The sequence below is a fragment of the Syngnathus leptorhynchus genome, chromosome 4 (assembly GCF_054491065.1).
Source record: "Syngnathus leptorhynchus isolate UIUO chromosome 4, UIUO_Slep, whole genome shotgun sequence".
NCBI classification, from domain to species: Eukaryota; Metazoa; Chordata; class Actinopteri; order Syngnathiformes; family Syngnathidae; genus Syngnathus; species Syngnathus leptorhynchus.
The window spans coordinates 4,408,037-4,434,899 of record NC_141198.1 but is presented as its reverse complement, the minus strand read 5'-3'; the positions used below and the strand labels follow the sequence as shown (position 1 = coordinate 4,434,899).

The 26,863-nt window shown below is 39.2% G+C and overlaps 1 protein-coding gene across 7 annotated transcripts; it reads right to left on the bottom strand.

Moving 5' to 3' along the window:
• Positions 1–311: 311 nt before the first annotated feature.
• On the bottom strand, positions 312–22,490 carry LOC147057679 (TNF receptor-associated factor 2-like). Of its 7 annotated transcripts, none has more exons than XM_085909920.1 (12): positions 22,015–22,490; positions 19,908–19,986; positions 19,398–19,496; positions 16,079–16,240; positions 10,102–10,176; positions 9,896–9,970; positions 7,822–8,274; positions 6,604–6,781; positions 6,371–6,519; positions 4,086–4,160; positions 3,917–4,006; positions 312–656 (listed from the first exon to the last, which is right to left on the bottom strand). In XM_085909920.1, the coding sequence occupies exons 1-12, from the start codon at positions 22,200–22,202 to the stop codon at positions 555–557; spliced, it is 1,725 nt and encodes a 574-aa protein (XP_085766046.1). In that variant the 5' UTR covers positions 22,203–22,490; the 3' UTR covers positions 312–554. The 7 variants fall into 7 exon arrangements, with proteins under 7 accessions (XP_085766046.1, XP_085766050.1, XP_085766051.1 ...); XM_085909925.1 differs by lacking the exon at positions 312–656 and adding an exon at positions 1,072–2,241; XM_085909924.1 differs by lacking the exon at positions 4,086–4,160.
• Positions 22,491–26,863: the final 4,373 nt, after the last annotated feature.

The window sequence follows — 26,863 nt, the reverse complement described above, 5'->3', positions numbered from 1 at the left end:
GGCGATGGACTTGAAATCCATTGGGGTCTCCCTACAGTGTTGAATCATAACAATGGGATAATATTTAGAGATTTGCTCAGTGACTAAATTGTATCTTGGTATCAGTGCAGGCCCTGACATCAATACAAGTATTAAACCCTACATCTCATTTTGTTGTGGCCGAGAGGTTAAAAAGGGTGTCTTTGGGTTGAAGACTTGGTTTTGTCCGCCCCCCTCCCACACACACACTTGTCCAACCTAAAATATCTTGTGTCAAGGTATTGAATGCCATTTGAGTTTTAAAAGCATATATAGAGATGAGAATTGCTCACTTAAAATCGTTTATTACATCCATGTTTCAAGTTTGTAGTTGTAACAATTTTTGCCACATCAGCAAAGAATAATGTAAAAGAATGACAATTGAAAATCCACAAAAACCTGTTCAAAATGTATTTGTTATAAAAGCACATTCACAATTCAGTGAGTTTGTGGAACAGAAAACACAATTATACAGGCACTTTTAATGCAAATAGGAGATCATTGAAGATTAAAACAACAAAAAACAATTACTTCAGTTAGATATTTTTTGTCACTTTGAACAGCTTCCTCAGGTCTATCAGATCACTTTTACAGTTCAAGCCTCCACATGTTTGTGCAGGAGCAAAAGGTTCATACATCTGGAAATGTAAACAAGAAAATGATTCAAAAACTGTTCTTACTTACCAAGTAATGTAAGCACAAACAAACCAAATTAGTATAACATTCATGTGGATAGGATGATATCATGATGATTTTTAAAGTCTAAATACAAACACAAACTTGAACTTTTAATTGGATTGCTCGTCAGATTTACTCCATATCTCCATTCATTCAACCTTTTCTGGGGTCATGAGTAAGGTGGAACCGTCTGCGACTGACTTTGGGAGAGAGGTCGGGTGAACTCTGGATTGGTTGCCTGTCAATTGCAGGATCTAAATAATCATTTTTAAAAAGTAATTATGACCATCTGATATTTAATAAAGGCCTTCCTCACGCATAGAGAGTGATCACACTATTATACAAACATAGGAAGCAAGTAAAACACAAACAATGGTGAATGAAAGAACATTTAATAGCATCATATCCGACAGCGATTCAGACACCAACACTGCAGCAAGCATTCATTTAAACTGACAAACTCCTTTTCAGTCAACACACTGAAACATCATTCATGAAGGTACGAGACATCGTGAACTGGCTCCACATTGACTGCTTTTGTGTGTTTTTGAGCACATCAATGACCGCAGATGTATAGCACGTGTTTACATTTGAATATGTGTTCATATACAGTAGCTCTGTAAAGATCATGAATGGTGCAATCCAAATTCAAAGTTTTCCATATAATTACCACAGAGCCGAACGGGATTTCTTTCACTGCCATTATTTTATTCAACTGACAACTGAGTCTACGTATATCGGCTGACTTTGAATGAGAGTTGGGCTCCAAAATGTCTAATTATTTGGGAGGTTGTTTTTTTAGTTTAAAATGGTAAAAAAATAATAATACAAGAACTGTTTGTCCATGTCCATTTATGTACATACACTTTTAATGATGCAACATGTAAGATGTTAATGTCAATCAAACATTGAGTCCCTACTCCTTTATTGAGACAGATCATACTGAAACACTAAAATATTATTGTAGTGGATGTAAAAGACATAAGATCCCTAGAAGTCCCAAATTACCTTAATGTATGCGTACATTTTGGATATACAATAACCTCAGGTTATAACAACAGTTGTTAGTACATATAGTAGTTACTGTATTAGTAAAATGGTCATTGTACATACACGTAAGTGGCAAAATATGACCATATGAACTGTCAAAATGAATTAATCTGCTGGAATTTGGCAATTCAGCTTGATTACTAGTATTGTTGCTAAAATCATGAATAAATAAAACTAATCTCATTTTCTGACACACGCTCACACAAACGCCTACACAAACTACACAACATTCATGACTACTGCACTCAGAATTCATGGAATTCAAGTAAAGTCCACAACCACAAAGTGATCACTGCAATCAAGTGTTGAAAACGATGACTGGTAACAGAATACTACTCCTAAATGCAAATGAAGTAAATTATTGCAGCTACTTGTACATTGCAATTCTTTTGTGAGTGTGAGGGCAAAAATGAACAGCACGTGTTGGTATCTGTTTTGGTCTTCAATGCATCAAAAGTCATTGCATCCTACGGTAGAGAATTATGTACAGCACATCTGATGGAGGAAACAAACAGTTGTTAATGTGAGCTGTAGTGAGTGAATCTTGCTCTGACTTTGCTGAATCTTAACATTATGAGCTTCAATTATGCTACAAGAAGCAGGCCCAATGTCATTTCACAGTATTCATTTAATTAACTAGCTAATTTATATTTGTCAATTAAAAAATACCAGTTATTGTATTTTCACGACCATAAGGTGCACCTAAAAGTCTTACATTTTCTCCAAAATGGGCGCCTTATGTTCCAAAATGAGCTGTCCATCTTCCGCTCTAATAAAACACATGCAACAATATCACTAACATGGACGAGGTACCGCTTATTTTCGACATTCCGCTGAACCACACTGTCGAGAAGTCAGCTTATACTGTTGCGCTAACTTGCCATGCTCATGGTCAGAAACTGACACCTTTTCAAGAGGAAGGCGCTGCCTAAAGAAAGGTTTCCACCTGGATTCATCAATAAGGCAAATCAAAAGGGCTGGATGAACGATCAGAAAATGAGAATGACTGAGTGAGGTGTACGTGAAGAGACCGGATGTTTTTTTCCACGCGTTACCGTCCTTGTTGATCTGTGACTCCATGCGCGCCCATCTCACAGCCGCTGCGAAAATCCAAGTTCAGCAAACGAACTTGGAGCTTGCTATCATTCTGTGAGGTTTGACGAAGGAACTCCAATCATTGGACATCGGTGTAATAAAGTCTTTCAAATTGAAGTTGTGAGCGCCATGGGAGCGATGGATGACAGATGGCGAACACAGCTTTACAAAAACTGTGAGGCAGCGTCAGGTGAGTTACATCACAATATGTGAATGGACTGCGGATGCTTGGGCTAACGTGTGGTCGCACTGTTGTTCGGGCTTTCGCAAAATCATTTCTGAGGAGCCGCATGGCAACGAGACTGATTCTGACAATGAGGAGAGAGAATCTAGCATGTTTGGAGAACTTGTCGAGCTGTTCATTTTGGACACAGATGAGGACTTTGATGGAGTTGTGGATGAGGATTGATCAAATAACATTGCTAAATACTTCAATAAAGTACAAACGACCTCAGCTTTGTTCCTTCTGCCTTTTTAAAAGGCTTTGGTTTTTACTTGCCATGTAGCACTTTGAGATTCCTCCGAATATAAAGTGCGTTATAAATATAATTTATTATTATTATTATTATTATTAAAACAATGCGCATGCATGCTACCGTATGTTTTAAGCTAGCGTATGTTTTACCATGCCTGCGCCCAATAAAACGGTGCACCTTATGTATACGTTAAATACAGAAATAGCCCCCGTAACTGAGACTGCGCCTTTTATTATGGCGCGCCCTATGGTCACGAAAATACGGTACTGATTAAGTACTGGTAGACTCAGCAAGTGGTAAATCATATTTGTGCTAATGTTTTTAAAACGCTGTCTTTGATTGGCACACTATGAGAAATAGTGACAGTTACGTTTCCAACTCTTATACTGTATATTGCCAGATGACAACGAAACTTGACAGACTCTAAAGAAAAATGGCATTTAGAGGTAATGCAAAGGCCTGTTTTAAACCTAGAGCCCAGTGAGGTCTACAATGGCCTTGATGAAGATGGTGTCATCACGAATGTAAGTGTTTTTAGATTCCAGCTTGGAGAGCGGACAGAAGAGCGGGCAGCCACTGGCAATGTTCATATCACTCACAGGCCTCTGGAAGGATGAGGATGAGATGTCAGGCCGGAAAGCATCGATTATGTGCTCCCTGTTGTTCTGGTCGAGCAGCATTAGGGTGACCTGGATACAGATGTGGCAATTTTGCTTCAAACAACGGTTCCAATATACAAACATCAGAGGCGTTATTAGACAGTGGTACCTTGTACAGCGGTACAGCAGGCGTGCTGGAGCCTATCCCAGCTGACTTCGGGCAGTAGGCGGAAGACACCCTGAACTAGTGGCCAGCCAATCGCAGGGCACACAGACAAACAACCATTCACACACACACACACTCAATTTGGCAGTTTTCAATTTGGAGTGGTCAATTGGCCTGTCTTGCATGTGGGAGGAAACTGGAGTACACAGAGGAAACCCACGGAAGCGTGGAGAAAACATGCAACTTCCACAGAGGAAGACTGAGGCAGGAATCGAAACCTGCATCTCTGAGCTGTGAGATGGAAGTGCAAACCAGTGCGTCACTGTGCCGCCGAAATAAAATAATATGTGAGCCGTTTACCAAACCCACGTCTTTCCTGGTACTTTGTTAACGCTACAATATAGTTATATACTAGATCTCTGCAGCGCACACGCGGCGTTGTTGACATAAAGAACGAGGAATTTGATTGACGGATTTAATGATTTGGAGTGACACAGATGGTTTGATAATATTGTTTTAATATGATAATTATTTGAAATATACTTTATATATCGTTATATGGGTCTGTGGAATAATTAGAAATGCAACTTACAACGGGTCCGACGTCAGCATATGCGGCGCATACGCGGCATTGTTTACATAAAGCACGATCGATGGATTTAATGAATTGGAGTGACACATATGGTTTGATAAACGTATTATTTATGTCATACTTACTTGAATAACTCTGAATGTTACCTCAAGCCTGTTCTCAGTTCCTCGTTTGTGTATATGTCACGTTAGCATACCGTATCGTTTAGCCTGTTGTTGCTGGTTCACGTCTGTTTTTGGTGTTGGATTTTGACAAATAAATTTGCCCCAAAAGTGCGACTAATACTCTGGTGCGACTTATGTATGTTTTTTTTTTTACTTCATTGTGCATTTTACGGCTGGTGCGACTTATACTCCGGAGCAATTTATAGTCCGAAAATTACGGTAATTGTCTCTGAAAGGTAACAAATTGTAAAAATTCTTTCAGAGGGATACAGCACTCTTGAAATTGCTAAGGTTTAAGCAAAATTATTTCCTTCTGCTTCCCTTTTCACCAAGTCATGTCAAACAAATGTGAAATGACTATTAAGCGCATTGTTTATGAACTTGCTGAAATAAACAAATCAAATGAAAGATATTGGGGCGTGACCACAGAACCATAAACGTTTCATTGCAAATGTTGCAATATACATGGTAAGGAAAAAAAAAGACGCAAATTAACTGCCAAAGATTTGAGAAGACTCAAACACAAAGCTATCAGGGACCTGTTCTCTCTCAGTGCTACAATATTCCGAAACTTAAATCTACCTTGAGTGCCCAAAAACACCAGGTGTGTAGTGCTCAGAGATATGGCCAGGGTGCGAAAGGCTGACACCTGACCACGACTGAACAAGACATTCATGTTGACACGTCAAAACTTGGTCAGGAAATATCAGTAGACTGATCTTTCACAGATCTTATGGACTGATGAGACGAGAGTGACTCGACGGGCCAACTGGACCCATGACTGATCAGTAACGCCCACAGAGCCCCACTTCAAATAGGACGCCAGCAAGGTGGAGACAGGGTACTGGTATGGTCTGGTATTATTAAAAATGAGCTGGACCTTTTTGAGTTCCATATACACTTAAAATTAACTCAAATTAAAACAAAAATGTATTCAAATTAACCAACTTCCAGTTTTTAGAAGCAGTGGCACAGTAATATGTAAGTGCATCTTTCAAGAAGACCATGATTTTCATGCAGGAAAATATTCCATTGCATGCATCAAACCACTTGGTAGCTCGCTGGTAAAAGGCCTTGAAGAATAATCAATGTCTGGGAGGCTCTGGTTGTTGCTGCACAAAAAGTTAATGAACAACAGATCAAGAAGCTAGCTGACAGACTCCATGGATAGATGAAGGGTGGCTATGTTGGTCACTGATTTTATTTATTTATTTTTTTTTTAATGTGTAAATTTTGAGTCGTTTGTTATTTTCACTTTAACAAATGATAATAAATAAGTGACATTGGAAAATTTCCATTTTTACTTTAGTTGCAAAGTAATTCTGCACACTAATTTTTGCCTAATAATTGTACACAGAAATGTTACCAAGAAAGCCCGGATCTCACTCTTACTGTCTTAAATATTCAAGTTTAAGGTTTGACCAAGAGCACTGTAATCCTCAAAATGTGTACATTCTGGATTTTCTTTTATAAATGAAACTACGAAATAGACTGGTCACGACATTTTACTTTTTATCTTTTATGAGTCTTACCTTCTGATTAAAAGGCCACTTAAGGAGTGCATCACTGTGTCCTCTCATCACCACAAAGAACAAAGATAAATGGGTCCCCCTTCCTGTCCCGTCACCATTTAGGTAGATACGCAAGCACATCTTGTAGCCATATTTACTTGTATAAAAGGCTGGAAAACATGACAATACGTTATTACAAGAACTCATCAGTGTCTTTATGACAAGACAAATTTTTAATCATCAGATAATTATACCAGGAGAGAACATAGCAGGAGCTCGTCCAGCGATAGCGTCCTGTCTCTTCTTTGTAAAATCGCAGATCTTCCACACAAAGATCCCATCATATGTAGCTGCGGACATCTCCCTCATTTTGCCCTCCATCTCTACAATGGACAAGTCCCGCAGACTCACAGTTCTCTCCAGCTGACGAACCTTTACCACACATAAATAAGCTGTCATATATATATATATATATATATATATATATATATATATATATATATATATATATATATATATATATATATATATATAGTAATTGATTCATCAAAAACAAACCGTTTTCAAATTAATCATCTCGTATCGTTATAATTGAGTAATCGTTTGGAGACATTTTTTAACAATATTTTCCAAATCTTTATTTCAGGCTCTCGCATGTAATAATTATCTGATCTCTCTTGTCCTTCATGAAAGCAGACAAATTTATCTTTTCGTGTTTAGTAAAATAAGACATCTGCTTTTACTTTGGAAATTAACAACGTTAAATCATTCTTGTGAGATTCTTTGTTGAGTTGTTTTTTATAGTCATAAATGACATACACTTATTTATCTTCTGTACTGCTTATCCTCATGAGGGTCACGGGTGTGCTGGAGCCCATTGCAGCAGTAAACAAAAATAATCAAACACTAATTGTGGAAAAAAAAAATACACTTCAATGCAAATAAAATTGTATCCGTTTGCTGAGATTTGTTTCTATATTCCTCTTTATATCTTGTCTTTTGAAAAAAGCCACTAATGCCTTTCAAACACAATCCAGCAATGTGCGTTCCCGTAATGCGAATCCATCAAGTGTGTGGGTTTTCACACAGCGACATAACATCTTGCACAATAAGATAACTACACCGGTATGAAGTGATATATATAAAACATTTGTTGGTTAGTGGCAATTGATTTGAACACAACGGGGCAAGTAGAGTGAGTGAGTGTGAAAACGTCCTACTGTGAGTCGCAGAATACCCTTAAAAGAGGTGTGCTGTGCCTCTGTTATGGCCCTGAAATTACAGGTACCTCTGAAGGACAAAAACTGTTGAGTAGATATTGTCTGCTTTAACGTCATGTCATACATACAGAAGAGAAACATGCAAAAAGGGAATGATACCTGCTTTAACAAACATCAATAATTACATTTCCTAGACAATATCAATAGTTTATTTGACTAGTATGAAGAAATTTCCAGTGTTCCATTTGTCACCTTGTTGTTGAGAATCTCAATTTTGTCTTGGTCCAGCCTGTGTTGCCGATTGTAGGCTTCCATGGTGGTGCAGGAGCGTTCCATCTCTCGGTTGAGGACACAAACGATGTTCTCGAACGTATTGATTTTTAGCTCCAGCTCTTGGCAGCGTCGGCTCAACTCAACAACCTTGGTCTTTTCACCTTGGAGCTGCAGCTTCAGGATAGCACCCACAGTGCTGGGTAGTGTGATGGAGGTGGAAGCCGCAGCACCACCTCCACCAAGCTGGCTCATCTTGAGTTCTAAATCTCTGAGGGACTGGTGGAGCTCCTGTAGCTTGTGGCCAGCTACCTCCAGGCTCTGAGGCTGCAGGCTCTCCAGGCTCACTTTGATGCCCATGATGAAATGCAGAAGCAGGTTAAGGTGTTCGTACGAACATTGACGCTCATGTTCATGGATCTTCTCCTTCTCCACCTGCATATTAGAAAAGAGATTAGAATGTGTTTAGAACAAAACAGTACTGTTAAAAAGCACCAGGGGTCACTAACTATTGTGACAAAAGCTATAGTGTATTTCTTGAGTACTGATTCATGCAAAGTTCCACCAATTTGACACACATTTCTGCCATAACCAAACTGCTTAAATTACCTTTACGTAATCACGTTCCTGTTGTTAATGTTATTCTTCTATGTAAACACACTGATTATGGCAATAATTTCAACAAGGTAGAAAAGAGGTACATATCCATATGCAACATTTGAATTTCATAAATCATTTTCAAATGTTTAATGCGACAACATTCATAGAAAATCACAATGTCCCATTCACTGGTGAACCATTTTGAAAACTGGCCCACAGGTGAGCGCTCCCCACTGCCCATGAGCACCATGTTGGTAACGCTTAGAATACACAACCTCAGAAAATAATCGTGATGATGATGTACAATATGTAATCAAAACAACAACATTACAAGCACACAGCAAATAAATAAAGGAATTTTAAGCATGGAGTATACATGCACAATTAATGTTCAATTTATTACAGACATTGAACCATACAAAAAAGTAAAATGTAATTAAAAATTACATTTTAAACCATTTTAACTTTCCCCGATACAATGTCCCAGTGAGATTGTTTGATAATTGGGGATAGTCATAACTGGGTGCAGCTTTTGGAGGGCCCACAGTTCAATTGTTCCAACACAGAGAAAGAGAAAGAGAGAAAGAGAGAGAGAAAGAGAGAGAGAAAGAGAGAAAGAGAAAGAGAGACAGACAGACAGACAGACAGACAGAGACACAGAGAGACACAGAGAGACAGAGAGAGACAGAGAGAGACAGAGAGAGACAGAGAGAGACAGAGAGAGAGAGAGAGAGAGAGAGAGACAGAGAGAGAGAGACAGAGACAGAGGTCAAGAAAATGGGAATTAACGGCTCAGACTCAAACTTTTCAACTTTGCTAAGTCAGGGAGGAAAAGCAGCCCAAAGGTCCAATGTTCACTAATGTGCGAACAACAGTCACTCGTGTTACATGGTATGCAGCAGTCAATTGTCATGAAATGCCCCAAAATGTAAATTATTATACAAGAAAAAGAAAAAAAGAGTGTTATGTATTATGGTCTTTGTTTTTTTAATTATGGGTTTCTACCATGAACAAGCAAAGAGTATACTGAATTTCTTTTTCAGTTTTTTGGCAGAGGCTACAATATTGTCGTCTTTGCCATGCTGTGTCAACAATTGGTAAGGTGGTAAAATGATTGTTTCTCAATCCCCTTGAATCTTGTACTTTGAAGTAGCATAACCTTCAGTAATTAAGTATCTCAATGTTTCGACATGGTCAGTCTAGATCAGAGTAGTAGTACAAACAGATAAAAAATAAAATGTTTTGTATTTTGACAGCAATCTGTAATGACTCTTGAATAATTCTTGGTTTTCCGTCATCATGAAAGTTCTGATACACAGGCAAGAAACTGTTGTTATGGTCTTATCACGAGTGTGTTAATACGACAAGATCAATAAGTTAAGTTGAATAACGATTCAGCATTTGTTGCTTTAGCTAGTGTCACACACAGCAAATTATGATGAAAATGTCTACTTACAGACGTATCGCAGCCAACAACATGAAATCTGCATGGTGCTTTAAATTTACTGCAGAACTTAATATGGTCCACATACTGCAAAACAAAAAAAAATAAAGAAGCTAGTGATCTACAGATTGCTTCGTCGAATTAGATCCCCAACTAAATGAGAGTAAATGAGAATTGTGAATTGAAAGAAAATCACTTAAAGAACATATTTGGGATACCTTTTCTCTGGGTATCTTTTTCTTTGCACAACCTTCACAGATCATTGGGTACTTCGGGCAAATTTCATCATGAGCCTAAAAAACAAATTACAAAGGAACAATTCAATCAGAATCCTGACATAGTATCCTAATTACAGTCCAACTATGATTTCATTAATTTTAATATTAATACAGATGGAAAGAAATACTCTGAAGATGTCAACAAATAATTAGGTTTTGGTACGCTTCTATTGAAAGATCCTATTTTTTTCAATTCTGGGATTGATTTAACAAATAATGATTTTGACACAAAAGGAAAATTTGGTACCATAGTGATTACGTTTACATGCAGACAACCCTTTTAAAACCCAAATATTGGCAGTATTCAAGTTTTTAAAGTACCGTTTTGGCCCGAATATAAGACGATGTTTTTTGCATTGAAACAAGACTGAAAAAGTGGGGGTCGTCTTATATTCGGGGTCTAGACATAATACCGATTTTCACTTGTGCGCAGCGGTAAGGTAAAGGTTGCTGCTATCGACTGAGTATGTTGCTGTCATCGTGTGCGTCTTTGACACAAAGAGAGTATATACATTTCATTGTTACTACTGTCCACTGTTGTGCTGTTTGTCCGATCGTGGTTTGCTTCGTGTGCGCGCCGTTTGATTGACAGCTCCGGCACGCTCCTTTAAGTTTGCCTCGCATCGTACGAGTAGCCGTTACGCAGCGACACGGCGACTAACGGCCACCAGCAAATGTTATGTTTCGTGTGTTGCCGAGAGTATTTCATTCATGGTTATTTATTATTTCTTTTGCCAATAATTCAGTAAAGCAATGAAAATTGAACCACGTCTTCCCTCCTGTGTTCTGACCGACACCCGGGGGCGAAAAGAGCATAACCATCCGAACCAACCCTCTATACAGTCCTCAGGCTCCCCAACAATAGCGGTAGCAGTTTGCATGATTTTATTGCAATGTTTTTCCTTATTCATATTTGTTTCAAGACTACAGTTACAGTTAAACTTCACTTTCATGGTTAATGCAGTTATTGTAATTTTGTTGTTTTATCACAGTAAATTGGTTTATTTACATTTCAAAAACCAGGAGCCATTCATTTACAAATGTGATTGCACTTTAGTTTACATATCTAAATGTTCAGATATTAAGATGTGATAGACAGTTTTTGCATGATTTGAATGAGGCAAAATCACATGCTTTTTCTTTCGAATATATTGTTACAATCATTTGTTTCAGATGTACCGTAATTTTTGGACTATAAGTCGCTCCGGAGTATAAATCGCAACAGCCATGAAATGCACAATAAAGTGAAAAAAAACATATATAAGTCGCACCGGAGTATAAGTCGCACTTTTGCAAATGTATTTGTCAAAATCCAACACCAAGAACAGACATGAACGAGCAACAACAGGCTAAACGATAGGTATGCTAACGTCACATAAACACAAACGAAGAGCTGAGAACAGGCCTGACGTAACATTCAGTTATTCTAATAACTATTACATAAATAACACGTTTATAAAACCATCTATGTCACTCCAATTCATTAAACAATCCATCGTCCTTTATGTAAACAATGTCGCGTACGTGCGCCGTCGGACTCGTCGTGATTTGCATTTCTAATTATTCCACAGACCCATACGACGATATATAAAGTATATTTCAAATAACTATCATATTACAACATTATCAAACCATCTGTGTCACTCCAAATCATTAAATCCATCGATCAAATTCCTCGTCCTTTGTCAACAACGCCGCACGTGGGCCCTGACATCAGCCTCGTCGTTATTCCACAGATCTAGTATATAACCATATTGTAGCGTTAACAAAGTCCAAGCAAAGACGTGGGGGTTTGGTAAACGGCTCTTTATTTAACAAAACAATAGTTCAACGCGGCAACAACTACTGAACTTCCAGCCACGGAGGTGGAAGAGAGCTCCATAGAATAGGACTAGGCGTGCGTAAAAGCCATGTCCGAGCCCCATTCACCGTCCCCGGACAGCCACCCGGCCGAGCGCCGGCCCCAGACTTCCATCCACGGAGGTGAAAGAAAGCTCCGTAGAGTACGACCGGGCATGCGTAGAAGCCATGTCCGAGCCCCATCCACCGTCCCCGGACAGCTGGCCAGCCGAGCGCCGGCCCTCGACTTCCATCCACGGAGGTGAAAGAGAGCTCCGTCGAGTAGGACCGGGCGTGCGTAAAAGGCATAATAGTTTTTCAAACCCTCTGTGTCACTCCAAATCATTAAATTCTTCAAACTCTTCGTCCTCCGTGTCACCTACAAACAAAGTACATTATGTACACAACCGCCTCGCTGCTGACGTCACTTGAAATTCAAATTACAGCAACCCCTTGCTACATCGCGGTTCATTTATCGTGGTTTTTCAGGGTTTTTTTTATTGTGAAAATTTTCATTTTTATTTTTCAATTTTCACATATAAGTCGCTCCTCAGTTTAAGTCGCCCCCCCACCCAAACTAAGAAAAAAAAACGTGACTTATGGTCCGAAAGTTACGGTAATTATTTTCTGTATAAAAATTTCATTTGGTGTTCAAAAAGTCTTTTTTCAAACTTGAGTCTTGAAAAAGAGGGGGTTGTCTTATAATCGGGGTCGTCTTATATTCGGGCCAATACGGTACATGTAAACATGCAGAGAAACCCAAACATGTCCTTTATTGGGTTTTTAAAAATCAAAATAAGACCCCTGGGTTACCTCTCTTCTTACCCAAATGTCTCAGCTTGTAACCATTATCGGGTTACCTCCTAACCACGCACGCTACTGCTCTATTCACAAGTAATCTTGGTCTTTGTAGTACAGGTACATTTGTATGCGCATCATTCTCGCTGTAGCGAGCCTAACTTGAACATAGATTTTTCAGCAGCGTTTTCACGTTATTTTCTGTCTCTAAGGCAAAAATGAAAGTGTGTACACTGGCAGTGGCACCTGTGTAAGTCCATACGATGTACATAAGATGTACAGTTAAAAGTTAAAACGGGTTGAATTGGTCAAAATAAAAACAGAGAAATTAGAAGGAAAACAGTACAGAAAATGGATGGATGAATGGAGATTTAATTTAGTGGGAATGAAAAGTGAAATTTTTTAATCGTGAGAAGTTTAGTAACCCATACTTTGGAATCCCAAAGTTGAAACCGATTGAATCAGCTTTTGCCTTCACACAATTAGCATAAAAACACAGCGCCTCCTGCTGGTAGAGGGAAAACTACAACCCTTGTCATTGTTGAGTTTTTTTACTACTTATTGATTAGTAGTTGCATTTGCCTTTGCACCCTTTTTGTCAAAGGAGTTTTTTGTTTTGGATTCCCCCCAAAAAAGGATCACTCATCCATTTGCTGATCAATGTAAATTTCAATTGTTTGCTTGAAATCTGTCACCTCTAATTCTTTGACAATATGTCCTTGTTACCATTACATAGATATACAGGCTATGTTACTGGTGTTAAAAAGTTGTTGCAAGCTCCTCTAGAAGTGATCTTGATTGCAACCTTTCTGACTCGTCCATCTTGACTAAGAAAAGTCTCAACCACCAGCCCCATGGGCCAATGGTTTCATTGGGCTTAATTGTTTTTAGCAGAACATCATCTCCCTTTTGTAGATTTAGAGCATCTGATTGCCATGGCCTTCGTCTTTGTTGTGTTGGAAGATATTGTGTTCTCCAGTGATGCACAAAAACATGAGATGTTGCACCTGCCTCCACTGATGTTCAATTAAGTCATTCTTATCAAAGCTTTCTTGAGGGGTAGGTGGCAATCCAATTTTCTGTGTGACGAGGATAGCAAGTGTGAGATGTGTGTCTGGATCTTATGAGACAGGGATGAGTATACAAAAGTTTACAGTTGCCGTTACTTCTGCCAGAAGAAAACTTTGTGAGTCAACAACATTGATGAATCTCATTGCTGTTGTCAGGCAACATGTCACACTTGATGTTTTGAGCTCTCGACGTGACTTACAAGCTCCAAAATGAAGTTGTAAGCTCTCCTTCCTCCAAACCAACTTAGGTTCTCAATTTATATGGCAAAAAAGTTCTTTGTTATACCGAACGTGTCAAATACTGATGATCTGGCAAGCGACCTGATGCTTTGATCGTCTAGGATGGCATAGGCTTTCAGTTTCTTCTCAGGAGAAGCTTTTGGATTTATGGGCACAAGACGGATTTACTTCTCGCTCAAACCGGGCTCGGAACGGCTGCGGCATGGTTTCTCTGCGCAACGCCGGCAGCGATTGACGGCGTTGCGTCTCCGGGAATTTCCGCCCATGAGACCATAAGATTATGGGGAACGGAGGGGGGGAGGGCACATTGAAGAGTTGAGCTCACGTGATAAAAAGAGAGTAAAATAGAGCTATTTGTAAACAATAGCCCTTTTGTTCACACTGATAGACTTTTGGGACATTATTTCCGGGACTTTGGCTCCTCTACCATGGTTAAGCACGTTTTGTGTTTAAATTGTGTTTTTTTCATCAGGTTTAATTTATTCGAACTCGTGTTTTGCCTTTCAAATACCTGACTCATGCCAAGCTATGTTGTTAGCGGGAATGGATCCATCTGTAAGTTGTAGATATGTCATGTTTTCGTGAATTAAAAGAAAAAAGAACTAGTTCGCAGAACGTTTTATATTGAAATATAGCGAATCCACCTCATATGCCGACGCCCCAATTTCCTGTCTGAGCCGTGTAATTTCTTTAGCTTCATGAAAATCCGCACGCGCCGTCTGGAAAAAATAGAAGGCTTGCAGACAGCGAGCAACGTTCCACTGGTGTGCCGCAGCCAGTAAGAGTTGTTGTGGGTCAGTTAACAAGTGGAAATGATGTGACGAAAGGAGCGCCAAAATGCTGCCGAAAATAAGGTGGATGTTGTCGCATCACTGCTGCCAGTGAGTTAGGTTTACAGAAGCAAGCCGGTTTCCGTACTCACAGCTTAACTAATTTTGCCTAGAGATGTGCCAAAAGATGCCGTCGCTTCCATATATCCCCCCCCATATATGTATAAAAAAATTCTCAACAGATTTACACGATTCACGAAAATGATACTTTTGACGGAAAAAAAACCACTGAAATCTGCGGATCCGCGGAAAATTCTGATCCCTGATATTATATATCGTATATCGTTGGCAGTTTTGCTGTCATGTAATTTTGAAGGTGGTCCAATGACTCTGCATGACCACTCAACATCTGAACAGCCAACAGAATAAATGCAAATCCAATTGTCAAAGTGGCACAATGAAGGCAATGGCATTATAAGGCCTCATGAAGCGTGTCAGCACATTGGGCAAACTGTATTGATACTGTGTCACTTTGTTACTCAATAGGACACCTACCGGATCTTACATATTTGTACTACAACTTATTTTGACATTGGGTAGTGTGGCTGGATAAAGACACTTTGCAGGTGTTAAAATTGACCCGAGGTGGTAAATTTACACCAGCAATTGCCCGAAGACTGCTGGGATAGGCTCGGGCACACCCACGACCCCCGTGGGGACAAAGCGGTACAGAAAATCGATGGATGGACTTTTCAACATACAGGGTTAGTGGATGAGTTTACAGATAGGATCAAAGCATTTTTGCTTTTGTTATATTTGAGGATACACTTGCATATATTGCAAGTCATCATTGTACCTGTCAATTAAAATAGCTCCACATGTTTGAGGCACTGCTACTATATGACTGCAGTTAGCAACCACCTGGTTATTTCAGCAAGCGGTCCGTGTTGGGAAAATGCCAAAACACGCAATTGCCAACTCAACAACAAAGAGGACACATGGACTAGTCAACTAGGCAGTTACATTTTGGATAGAAACTGAGCGATCTCACATTCACATTATTGCTGAATAAAAACTCATGTGAACCCACGCTGCTTTCATGAACGACTACATCCACAGAGACTGCTTCTAACAACTTAATCTTAATATAGCATAACATTTCAAAAGTACATCTACAGAAAAAAAAAATCTCCATCTCACCTTGATGTTCTTTAAAAGGAATGGTTCTTTGCAGTATTTGCAGTTGAGTGTCCTCTCAGGACATTCTCGCTCATCATGACGTTCCTGTTCGTTGGCTCTCATCAACTCTTTGCAGGAAGGGCACAAGATGATAGCAAAGTCACAGTGGCCCTCATGGCAGGCCTGCAGGGAATCAGCATGAATACTTTAAAATCATTAAATAGGGATAGGGCAGGGGTCGGCAACCCGCGGCTCCAGAGCCGCGCTCTTTAGCACGCCCGTAGCGGCTCCCTGTAGCTCTTGCAAAAATGCGTGAAAATGTAAAAAGATGCACAAACATTCTTATGCTGTAGAAAATGTATGTAGTTGTAAATATATTAAAAATACCAAATTTCGGAATGGCGCAAAATTGCGTCATAAGCAAGCGACACAGCACAGGCGAGTTGTAAACAAACAGGTGTGTCAGTGACGGGCCATGGATTCAAAAGGCAAAAAGAGAAAGATTGTTGATGAGAACAGAGGTTTTCAGAAAGAATGGACTCAACTATTTGCTTTCATTGCCAATGCTGAAGGATTGTCTGATTGTTTGATTTGCAATGAGAAGTTGTCAAATATAACAAGAAGAGCAATTTGGAGTGACATTTTCAGCGAAAGCATGCTAAATTTGCTGCCGAACACCGAGTTGGAACTGAGAGGAAAAGTGCAATTTGAGGAACGAAAAAACAGTTTCAAGAAGTGGATTGCATCTCCAAACTCTACTTCTGCTGCAAGTTTTGTTGCAGCCCAGGAGATAATAAAGCCCGGAAAACCATTCACCGATTGTGAGTACATGAAGGATTCAGTCGTTAAAATATCAGAGTGCCTGTTTTCGGACTTCAAAAACAAAACCAAGATCATTCAGAAAATGAAAGACATTCCTCTCTCCGCAAAAAAACAGTGAAGGAAATGGTAATTTAATTGGCAAACAATATCACTGATCAGCAAATCAAGGACATCAATTGAGCTCCAGCTTTCTCAATTGATGTGACCGATATCGAATAGACAGCTCTGCTACGCAGGTATGTGAGCTCTAAAGGGCCGCAAGAAGAAATTGATACCACTAAAAGGCCAAACACGGGGGGAGGACATCTGTGAGGCTGTGCTGGAGTGTTTAAATGACAGAGATACACACTGGCCACCTGATTTCAGTCGCTACAGACGGCACACCGTGTATGAGAGGGTCGCAAAAGGTTGGGACTTTACGACAGAAAGCATTGGATCAAAATTTGCTTGCATTCCATTGCATATTGCACCAAGTGGCGCTGTGTGCGTAAACATTCCCACCGGAGTGTATGACGGTAATGAACCATGTCATCCATATTGTGAACAAAATAATCACAAAAGCATTAAACCACCGCCAGTTTCGTGAATTGCTAAATAAAGTTGACAGCGAATATGCCGATCTCCTGCTGCACAACAAAGTCCGCTGGCTATCCAGGGACGACGTTTTGCGTCGCTTTATTGCTTTGTATTTGTAGCCTACTTAATTATTTTAATAGTAGGCATACAGCTCATGTATTGACAGTTTATGTTGCCTTATAAAAAGATTTTAGATTTTTGTGGCTCCAGAGAGGTATGTTGTTGTTTTTGGGGTTAATATGGCTCTTTGAACATTTTGGGTTGCCGACCCCTGGCATAGGGGGATGCTTTATTTGAAATATTGGATGAAATAGAAGAGCAAGTAAACACCAGCAAACATTTTTAAAAATATGTTTATATGTTTGCTTCAACAGCTTATCTTTGCTAATATTATTTTCAACATGCACTTATATGTCATCCATGCATTTTCTATACCAATTGTCTCATTGAAGTTGTGGGTTACTGCTTCATGCATATCCTAGGAGAATTCAGGCTAGACCCTGGACAAGACTTTATGGTTACTTGGATTTTTGAAAAACAATAATTGAGAGCCTTTCAATCAGTTTAGAATGCATCTTACGTTTCCAATTATCTTGTTGAGTCAGACAAAGGGCTTGTTTCTGTATTTTTCCTCTTAGATTAGGCTCACCAACATTGTGACCCTTGGGCACCAGTAAACCCCCAAGGAAAGACAGTAGTCTGTGGGCCTGGTATAAATATAGTTTTAGGGTAATGACAAATTGTGATTTTCTGGGACTGTTGTCTAAATGACGATTTGAAAATGTTGAAATATATCAGTTTCCTCATTACTTTAGGAAATCATCAACATTATCAGTGCCTATATGGAAACAAATATCCTTAATTATGAATTGTAACATATACGATTAAGAAAAGGCATCTGAGCACATTTATTTCAGAAGTCTGTATGAAACTGGTAGCCTTTTGCATTAATAATACTTAAGAAGTAGCTCAGTTTCAAAAAGGTTGGTGAACCGTGTTAGATTAGTGCAGTGATGATTATAAAATCCTTATACAGAAACATCATTGACCCTAAATTGGTTCAAATACTACTGGTTGGATCACTTACAGTTAACATCCATTGATAATAAATAATCTGCGGGTGTACAAGTTTGCCATGGCGTACCACAGGGATGCTCGGTCCATCATTGTTCAGATCTTTACATTTGATTCCCTTAGGAATTATGATTAGAAAGCATTCTTGACTTTCACCGTTGTGCAGGCAACACCATAATAGAACAAATTAAACCAACCAGCTTGCCAAACTCCAGATGTGGCTTAAAGACATCAAAAACTGGATGACTGAGAATTTATTATGAAATTCAAATAAAGACGAAATTATAATCTTTGCAGCTGAGCACCTCAGAGGCAGGGTCTTTAAAGATAGAAATGCTCTCAATGGTTTTGCATTTACACCAGCAGCACCACAAACACAAATACTCACTGATCCCACTGAGGGGCAAACATTTGCAAGTGTTTGTGAACAACACAAATTTGTGTTCAAGTTAGGATTCGGTCAAGGTCGCAGACGTTTGCCCACGGTTTTAATGGATTTTGTTATCTCAAGGTTGAGTATCAAAATTCTCTTTCAACAAAAACGGTACAGGCAAATGTTTGTGACCTTGAACAAACCCTGATGAGAATTTTTTATGTTCACAAACACTTGCAAGTGTTTGTCTCTCAGTGGGACTACGAGCTTTACTGATGATGCAGGATGAGGAGCAATTGGGGGCTCTTCAGTGCCTTCCTCAATGACAACCGCAACCACTGCCCACACTCGACTGACTTCATGAGCCTTCAAAAATTGGCTCTTGGTTTGTGTGCGCCACCCCAAAAATGTAAGTGACCCTATGAACAATTTATGAAGGAGCCCATTTTTAGTGAAGGAAGAATTGGGTTTTACATTTCTGTATTTACAGTATACCTCAAAATCTTTAATAGTCCCTGTCCATGTGCATCCTTCATTGGGGCAAACAGCTGCCAAGGCTTCAACTTCTCTCCGAGCTGCATTGTCTGGAAAAGCCTGGAGGGAACATCAGGGAATCCTGTCCATTAGCAGGCTGATGTGTGTTGTTGGCTACATTTATAATGGTTGTGTTACTTTGACGCACTTTCCTAAGGATCATAATAGTACATAATACATCTGCAAGGTGCAAAACATAAGCAGTAAGCAAGCACAGTTTTTGTTTTGTTTGCTCTTTACAACCAATCAATCGTTGCAACATTTCATCATCTAAGTCTGTGGACCAATATAATATAATATATTTATATGCAATGTGTAATATGTCTTGTCACCGTGGGATAGTCGGAAATGCAATTTTAATCTCTTTGTGTCTTGACGTGAAGAAATTGACAATATAGCAGACTTTGACTTTGATGTTAGTTCCCTATAATCAATAGACAAGTGAGAGTAAGAAATAGAGAGATTACTTACGCATCCTTGTTTGAGAATCGAGGTTGGTTCCTCAAATAAGTCTTCTTTGAGGCAAGCATTGCATTTCTCAGGTCCAGAACTATATGACAACACATTATTATTCCACCAGTAAATATTCCGTGTTATTGATAAACCACCTTCAACGTGTCACACATTAATGATTGCGTGCATTGATTGTATTAGAATAAATATTTGCGTCCTCAAAACAGAAGAAAACCTATCAACCTTGTCAATGGTAGTGAATAGCAATACATTTACAGATACTGTAGTGTTCCCTTGCTCTATTGTGGTTCACCTTTCGCAGTCTCACTGTTTCAATTATTTTTGGGGGGATGTTAGTGTATCACTCATTTATTTTAATTTATTGTACAGCGTAGGAATGGTAAACGGCAAATGGAGTGCACTTATAAGGTGCTTTATCAAAACTACTCTAAATGTCTCACATTTACTCATTCTTACCCGCAATGCGTTCTGACACACCAAGTCCCCGTTTGGAGCACCGACATTGAACCCCGGCACTGTTTTTGGTGGACTCTGAATAACCGAATGACACTTTAAAACAAGTCGAGCCGTGTAAGCTAGATAGTTAACAGTTGCATTCAGGGAGAGGGGAATGTTTAATCACCCCCCGCAGTACAAGGACGATAGATAAACCGTTGGCAAATGGTTGTTAAATATTTAGTCTAAAAAAAAAACTATCTTACCTGTAATCTGTATTCTTTAGTCAAAGACACAATCCTAGTTGTTTAATGCATGCCTTGTTGTTTGTTATTGATCAGAGTGAAAGTAAGTTACCATGTTACCAGTTACCGCTGGCCGTGCATCATCTTTCCAATCTTAAAAGAGCGAAGAAGACGATGATGGCAACGAAGACAATAACGGGGAAAAAAGATGAGCAGCTACCAACTTTTGTTTTTAGCACAATAACATCAAAAAGGGTTCAAAGTTGCATCAACCCATCAGGATTTGACTGGTATGCACCACAACATTCTAGTTAAGGAAAGCCATGTTGGGGTAAAATTAAGAAGCAGCCAGGGGGCAGAGCATGCTCCTCTTACAGCCTGCAGCTTGGAGTTAAATCGATTAATTTTAACGAGTACTTAGAAGGAAGGGCACCGTTTGGGGATGGAAAGGGGCTCATAACCGCATAATAGGAACATAACCCCACCTCAAAAAAATAAATAAAAACTTAAAATTAAAAAAATTATAATGAAGTCCACTTATCTGATTGCCCTTATTGCAGTCACTTTTTGAAATGTATAAGTCCTGCGATAATTAAGGGAACACTGTACACAAGAATTTAACACTGATTAATGTGTTACAGGAAATAAATAATTTATACTTAAGATTACAAGGTCATCACAAATTATTAAAATGATTATAAGGGGCACAAGAACCGCGAAAATTAATAATTACTAGCTTCCTTGAAATTCACTATACGTATGTACCTCAGATAATATCACTTGATCACTCTACTACAAATGACCAATCATATTATATACATTGTGACTGTTTCTAATTTGGCTTATTTTGCTTTTTTACAACATGTTGCTGACTAACTTATTATTGCTTTAGGTCTTTTTCAACAATGACAATAAGTCGATATTGTGGTTGATAACCCCCCCCCACCACCGCCGCTTTATAAAACAAAACAAAAATCTGTGCTACGGTACATGCAACAAAGCACAATTATATACGCACTGTTTTTAATGTTCATTCAATGATTGGAACAGGTTTAAATGTTTGTCAGCTAGCTAATCGATGAGTATACTAATAAATAAATAACACTTCAGGAATATTCAATTTAGCTGAGAGATGTTATCATAATCGAACGATAGAAAATCATGGTCAACGTGAACATGACAACGTTGGAAACACAAGCTATCCTCAGAGTCTTTTAAAAAGGATAAAAGTTGTGATTAGAGCAATGTCCGTAGGCCGAATTCAGAGTATGTGTTTGTAATATGAATATTACAATTACCTTGTATTTCGTTGCCTGTGACAATTCACACGGGAGCATTAAAATAATGCTTTAAAAAGGCTCAGTAGCCAGTTGTAAATCAATGTACGACTGCTAGCCCTTCAGCCACCATGACACGATACCCACCTCACTATTTGGTTGAAACAGAACGAACAAAAGCGGTGTCCACATTGCGCCTGTAAGGGCCTTCGCAGGATTTTCAGGCAAGAATTACACAAATGCTTGTCCTCCAGGTTGTTGGCCAAAATTTTCTTTGGGAAGCCTGGTTTGTTTCCCTCCAGCGAAGATGGTGGAGACGGCTCTTGAGCAGCCATTATTCCCCTTGAGCAATATCGGGGTGCTCACTGACTGGGGTATGTTCAAGAAAGCAAAGTAGGAAACACATCTAAAAGTGTATTTAGCGATGTGCACCAATAAGCACCCATCAGACTACGGGTTAAAATACATATCTCAAGTCGCAAAACACACAATACACAGTCTGGCTCTCGTAAAAATGGAATCTTGATTTCACGTGTTTAAAAGAACCAACCGAGTATGCTGTGCTCACTGGTGAAATCTTTCTCTGCCTCTAGAGGGAGCAAGTACAACAGGAGAGCATCAGGAAGATGTCAGCATTTTTGGCCATCGTTCCAACTTCAACGTATGTATTCCCCCAATACATGCCACGGGCGCTTCTATTTTTGTCACTCAAAAAAAATTGTTTTTCACAAAATTCAAAATTTTCAACCAGAAATTCACCATTCATTCCCAATGGCACATTCAACATTTCAGATTTACATAGTATTTCACATTTGAAGTTCACAACATTCAGCTCATTCAATTGAAAAAGATTGGCAACATGCCCAAAATTGCCACTTCCTAAAAATTCTACATTTTCCCCATTAAAGTCAAAGTCTGCTTTATTGTCAATTTCTTCACATGTCAAAACACACAGAGATAGAAATTTCATTTCCTACTGTCCCACGGTGACAAAACCACGGACAAACCAAACATTCAAGTAAACAACACAAAAAGTAAAAACAAGAAGGCACATACAATGAATAAATAAGAGCAATGAATAATAAATAAATAAATAAATAAATAAATAAATAAATAAATAAATATAACGAGTGAAAATGGAGCAAGTAAACCTTTTTGCATACAGCGGACAGTCAGAATATCGCGCTAAAGTACAGGAGGAGTAGTGCAAGGCACCCAACGTGGCCCAAAAGGCCAGGACGTTATGCTTTGACTTTGACTATTACTACTACTATTACTACTACTCCTACTACTACCACTACTACTACTACTACTACTGCTACAAAACTAGTAAATTGTAATACACATATTTAAAAAAGAAAAAAGACTTTTGTGATGGAACTTTCAAATAAAACAACCTAGACAGCAAAACACAAGGGGGAAACAAAATAAAGATCACTCTCTTATGTATCCCCTCCGCCACTCAGTGCTGTCCTTTTTTCTTTTTTTCTTTTTTTTTATCATCCGTGGCCTCTGTGTATGTGTTCCAAACAGCTTTTGCAAACAAAGATAGACTCTTCGGAGATTGGGCACCACTCATTATAGACTTTGGAATTACTCAGTAAAGAATTATGAATAAATAAAGTCTGACTATAACTTTAATATGGTTAATATGGTTGATTTCATTGGGCGGCTCGGTGGGGCACTGGCACATCCGCCTCACAGTTAGGAGGGTGCGGGTTCGATTCCACCTCCGGCCCTCCCTGTGTGGTGTTTGCATGTTCTCCCCGAGTCCGTGTGGGTTTTCTCCGGGCACTCCGGTTTCCTCCCACATCCCCAAAACATGCTTGGTAGGCCGATTGAAGACTCTAAATTGTCCCTAGGTATGAGTGAGAGTGCAGATGGTTGTTATTCTCGTGTGCCCTGCGATTGGCTGGCAACCGGTTCAGGCTGTCCCCCGCCTACTGCCCGATGACGGTTGGGATAGGCTCCAGCACGCCCGCTACCCCCGTGGGGACAAAGCGGTTCGGAAAATGGATGGATGGATGGATGGATGGATAGATGGATAGATGGATGGATGGATGGATGGATGGATGGATGGATGGATGGATGGATGGATGGATGGTTGATTTCATGATTATGTATTACAGAGATTACCTCGTCCAGTCTAAACAGATTGTCATGTCATGTCAGTCGCACATTTCGAACATCAGCAATCGCACAAGAACGAGCAGACAGTTTTTTTAATTTACCAGCACTAACAGAGTATTCTTGATTATTGAGTATTCTCTTTGCATGAGGCCCACCACCACGCATATTGAACTTTCTCATTTGTGAAGAGCCAGCGACAGAAAAACAATTGAAACCATAAAACTAACAAAGCTGTATTACACCACCACATTGTAACCATCCACTATTGTTCTAATCTACAGTACAGATGTTAAACTTGCATGTGTAATCTTGCATGTTTTTCTTACTGCATGTTTTCAAATCCTCCCCACCAACATGAGACAGCTTTGCAATCTGTATATAACAAATAATGAACAGTGTCTCAGAAAAGTGGAATTACTTAAAGACAAAGTTTAATCAAGGGCTTTTTTCTTGTAGGTCAGACAGACGTGACTGCTAAAAGTCAGTAACTCTCATAGAATACCAATGAAACCAAAGAGAGACCTATGGGTTCCATTTGTACGCTATCAAGATTCAAGACTCAAGAGTTTTTATTCACCATGTTTGAGCGTGCCAAACAAGGAATTTGACTTCGGTACATCACAGCGTCTGTTCAACATTTAGGTGACTAACAACACTCAGGACATGTGAAAAATGACAAATATTCTCAAACATCTCCTGATCTTAAACTCCCAGGAGGGCAAGGAAAAACTAAAAAACTCCAACTAGGGGAAATGAGAAACCTTAAGAAGAGACCACAGATGGGAGGGGCCCTCTTCCAGGATGACCAGGCTGCAATGGATGCAGAGAGGACACATAGTACAAATAGTGTAGACAATTCACAAAAGGTGTGGAGAGCAGGATGGTATTGCACAGCAATGACTCTGAGACTCTAAGAGTGGTGTGAGTTCATCAGAGCAACAGCCTTGGGGAAGAAGCTGTCTCTGTGTCTGCTGGTTTTGGCGTACAGAGCTCTATAACGCCATCCGGAGGGGAGTAGTTCAGACCGCAACCTGGGTGAGAAGGGTCTGTAGAGATGTTACTTGCACGTTTCCTGATCTTGGACAAGTGAAAGTCTTGGATAGATGGGAGGTTGATTCCAATTATCTTTTCTGCAGTCTTTTCAAGACCAAAAGGGGGACCAAAACAATCAAAATTTTGATCAACATTGATTCAATGATCTATCGTTCTGATTAACCCTTGAGCGTCATACGTCCTGTTTGGCATTTATTTCCCTGGACCTCATGTCAAATGTCTACAGATTAGTTATGGGCAATTGTCCACTCTCCATGCACATTCTTCCCAAGAGTTGAAGCTTCTCATCTCAAGGATTGCCAGAGGGGACTCCACAACAACAAAAAATGTTAGCTGCAAGATTCAAATCAACCATTTGCCACAAACAACTTTACCTTGTTTGAAAAAGGATTGTAACATTTTGTTTGTGCCTTTGGGTATGTTTTATTTTGATTTGCTTGATTTGGTTTGTACATATAAAATAATGTTCTCTTAAGTTTAAAATAGTACTGCGTAGAGATAAAATTACTTGTTCTACAATAGTTGTACGAAGTTCATTTTGTTTTCACTTGTCAATTATTTTACTGGTTCTTTTATCACAAACAAGATATTTTAGGTTGCATTACCTGACATGTTTCGGCTGGTAATTCCGCCTTCATCAGTGTAACTTCTTCGTAATACTAGTTATACTAAGTTCATTTTGTTTTCACTTGTCAGTTATTTTACTGGTTCTTTTATACATGCGTGAAGCTGGCCCCCTCACCCACGCAAATTTTAAGGAAAATAGTCTGTTTCGTTTGTGCTTCGTTTGTGCTGGTTTGTGCAGCAAAAATTTTCGTTTGTGCAGCAACGATTTTCGAGTTATAAAAGATAATTTTATAGGTCATCCAGAGTTCACCCAGCCCCCCCTTTTTCTCCAAATGTACCCAAAATGGTACCGTTCGTTTGTGCTTCGTTTGTGCTGGTTTGTGCAGCAAAAAGTTTCGTTTGTGCTGCTCCGGTTTCGTAGATATTAGACATTTATTTTATAGCGATGACGTCACCCAGCCCCCCCTTTACCTCCAAATGGACCCAAAATGGTACCGTTCGTTTGTGCTTCGTTTGTGTTGGTTTGTGCAGCAAAAAAATTCGTTTGTGCTGCTCTGGTTTCATAGATATTAAACATGTATTTTATCGCGATTATGTCACCCAGCCCCCCCTGCTATGTTTTTTTAGTTATTACACATTTAATTTTTAGCGATGACGTCACCGTATTTCGTCGCGAATGTCAATCTCTGGAATGCTCCTGATGCAAGACGAATAGACCCAGATTGTTACAGATTGTTTGTGCCGCAAAAATTTTTGTTTGCGCTCAGTGAATAATTCAATTTGCCATTTATTTAATATGAATTTATTTTCGAGAGATGTCAAATCCTTGCTCCATAGATCGTTGATTTACCATTTGTTTGTGCCATTGCAATTTTTCATTATTAAAATCATGCATCTTCGTTAACCCCCTGTCATGTATTTTATTCTAACAATTTTTGTAACCATTTTTCACATCCTGATAATTCCTCAATTCTTATACATGTATTATCCAACTAATTACCATGCAAAGTTATCTCTGCAGGCCGGCTCTGTACACCTTTGTAAAAACAAACAGACACAATATCTGGTCAGCTCTGGGATTCAGTCATGATGAACCTAATCCTGAAACTAGCAGTGAAGCAAACTCGGAATCAGGTCCTAAACTGTAATTTCAGCTTCATATTCCTTTTGACAAGTGGATGGAATGTATTCCGAAAAAGGCTGAATACTGTTGGAATTTATTTCTAATTTAACAAATCTGACTCCA

Excerpts from the sequence above, each read along its gene's own strand:
- LOC147057679 (XM_085909919.1), bottom strand. The coding sequence starts at position 22,202 with ATGGCTGCTCAAGAGCCGTCTCCACCATCTTCGCTGGAGGGAAACAAA. Across the intron at positions 16,241-19,397 it reads GGACTATTAAAGATTTTGAG|GCCTGCCATGAGGGCCACTG; the intron begins GTATACTGTAAA and ends GATTCCCTGCAG. Across the intron at positions 4,161-6,370 it reads AGTGGCCTTTTAATCAGAAG|TTCAGGGTGTCTTCCGCCTA; the intron begins GTAAGACTCATA and ends GCTGGCCACTAG.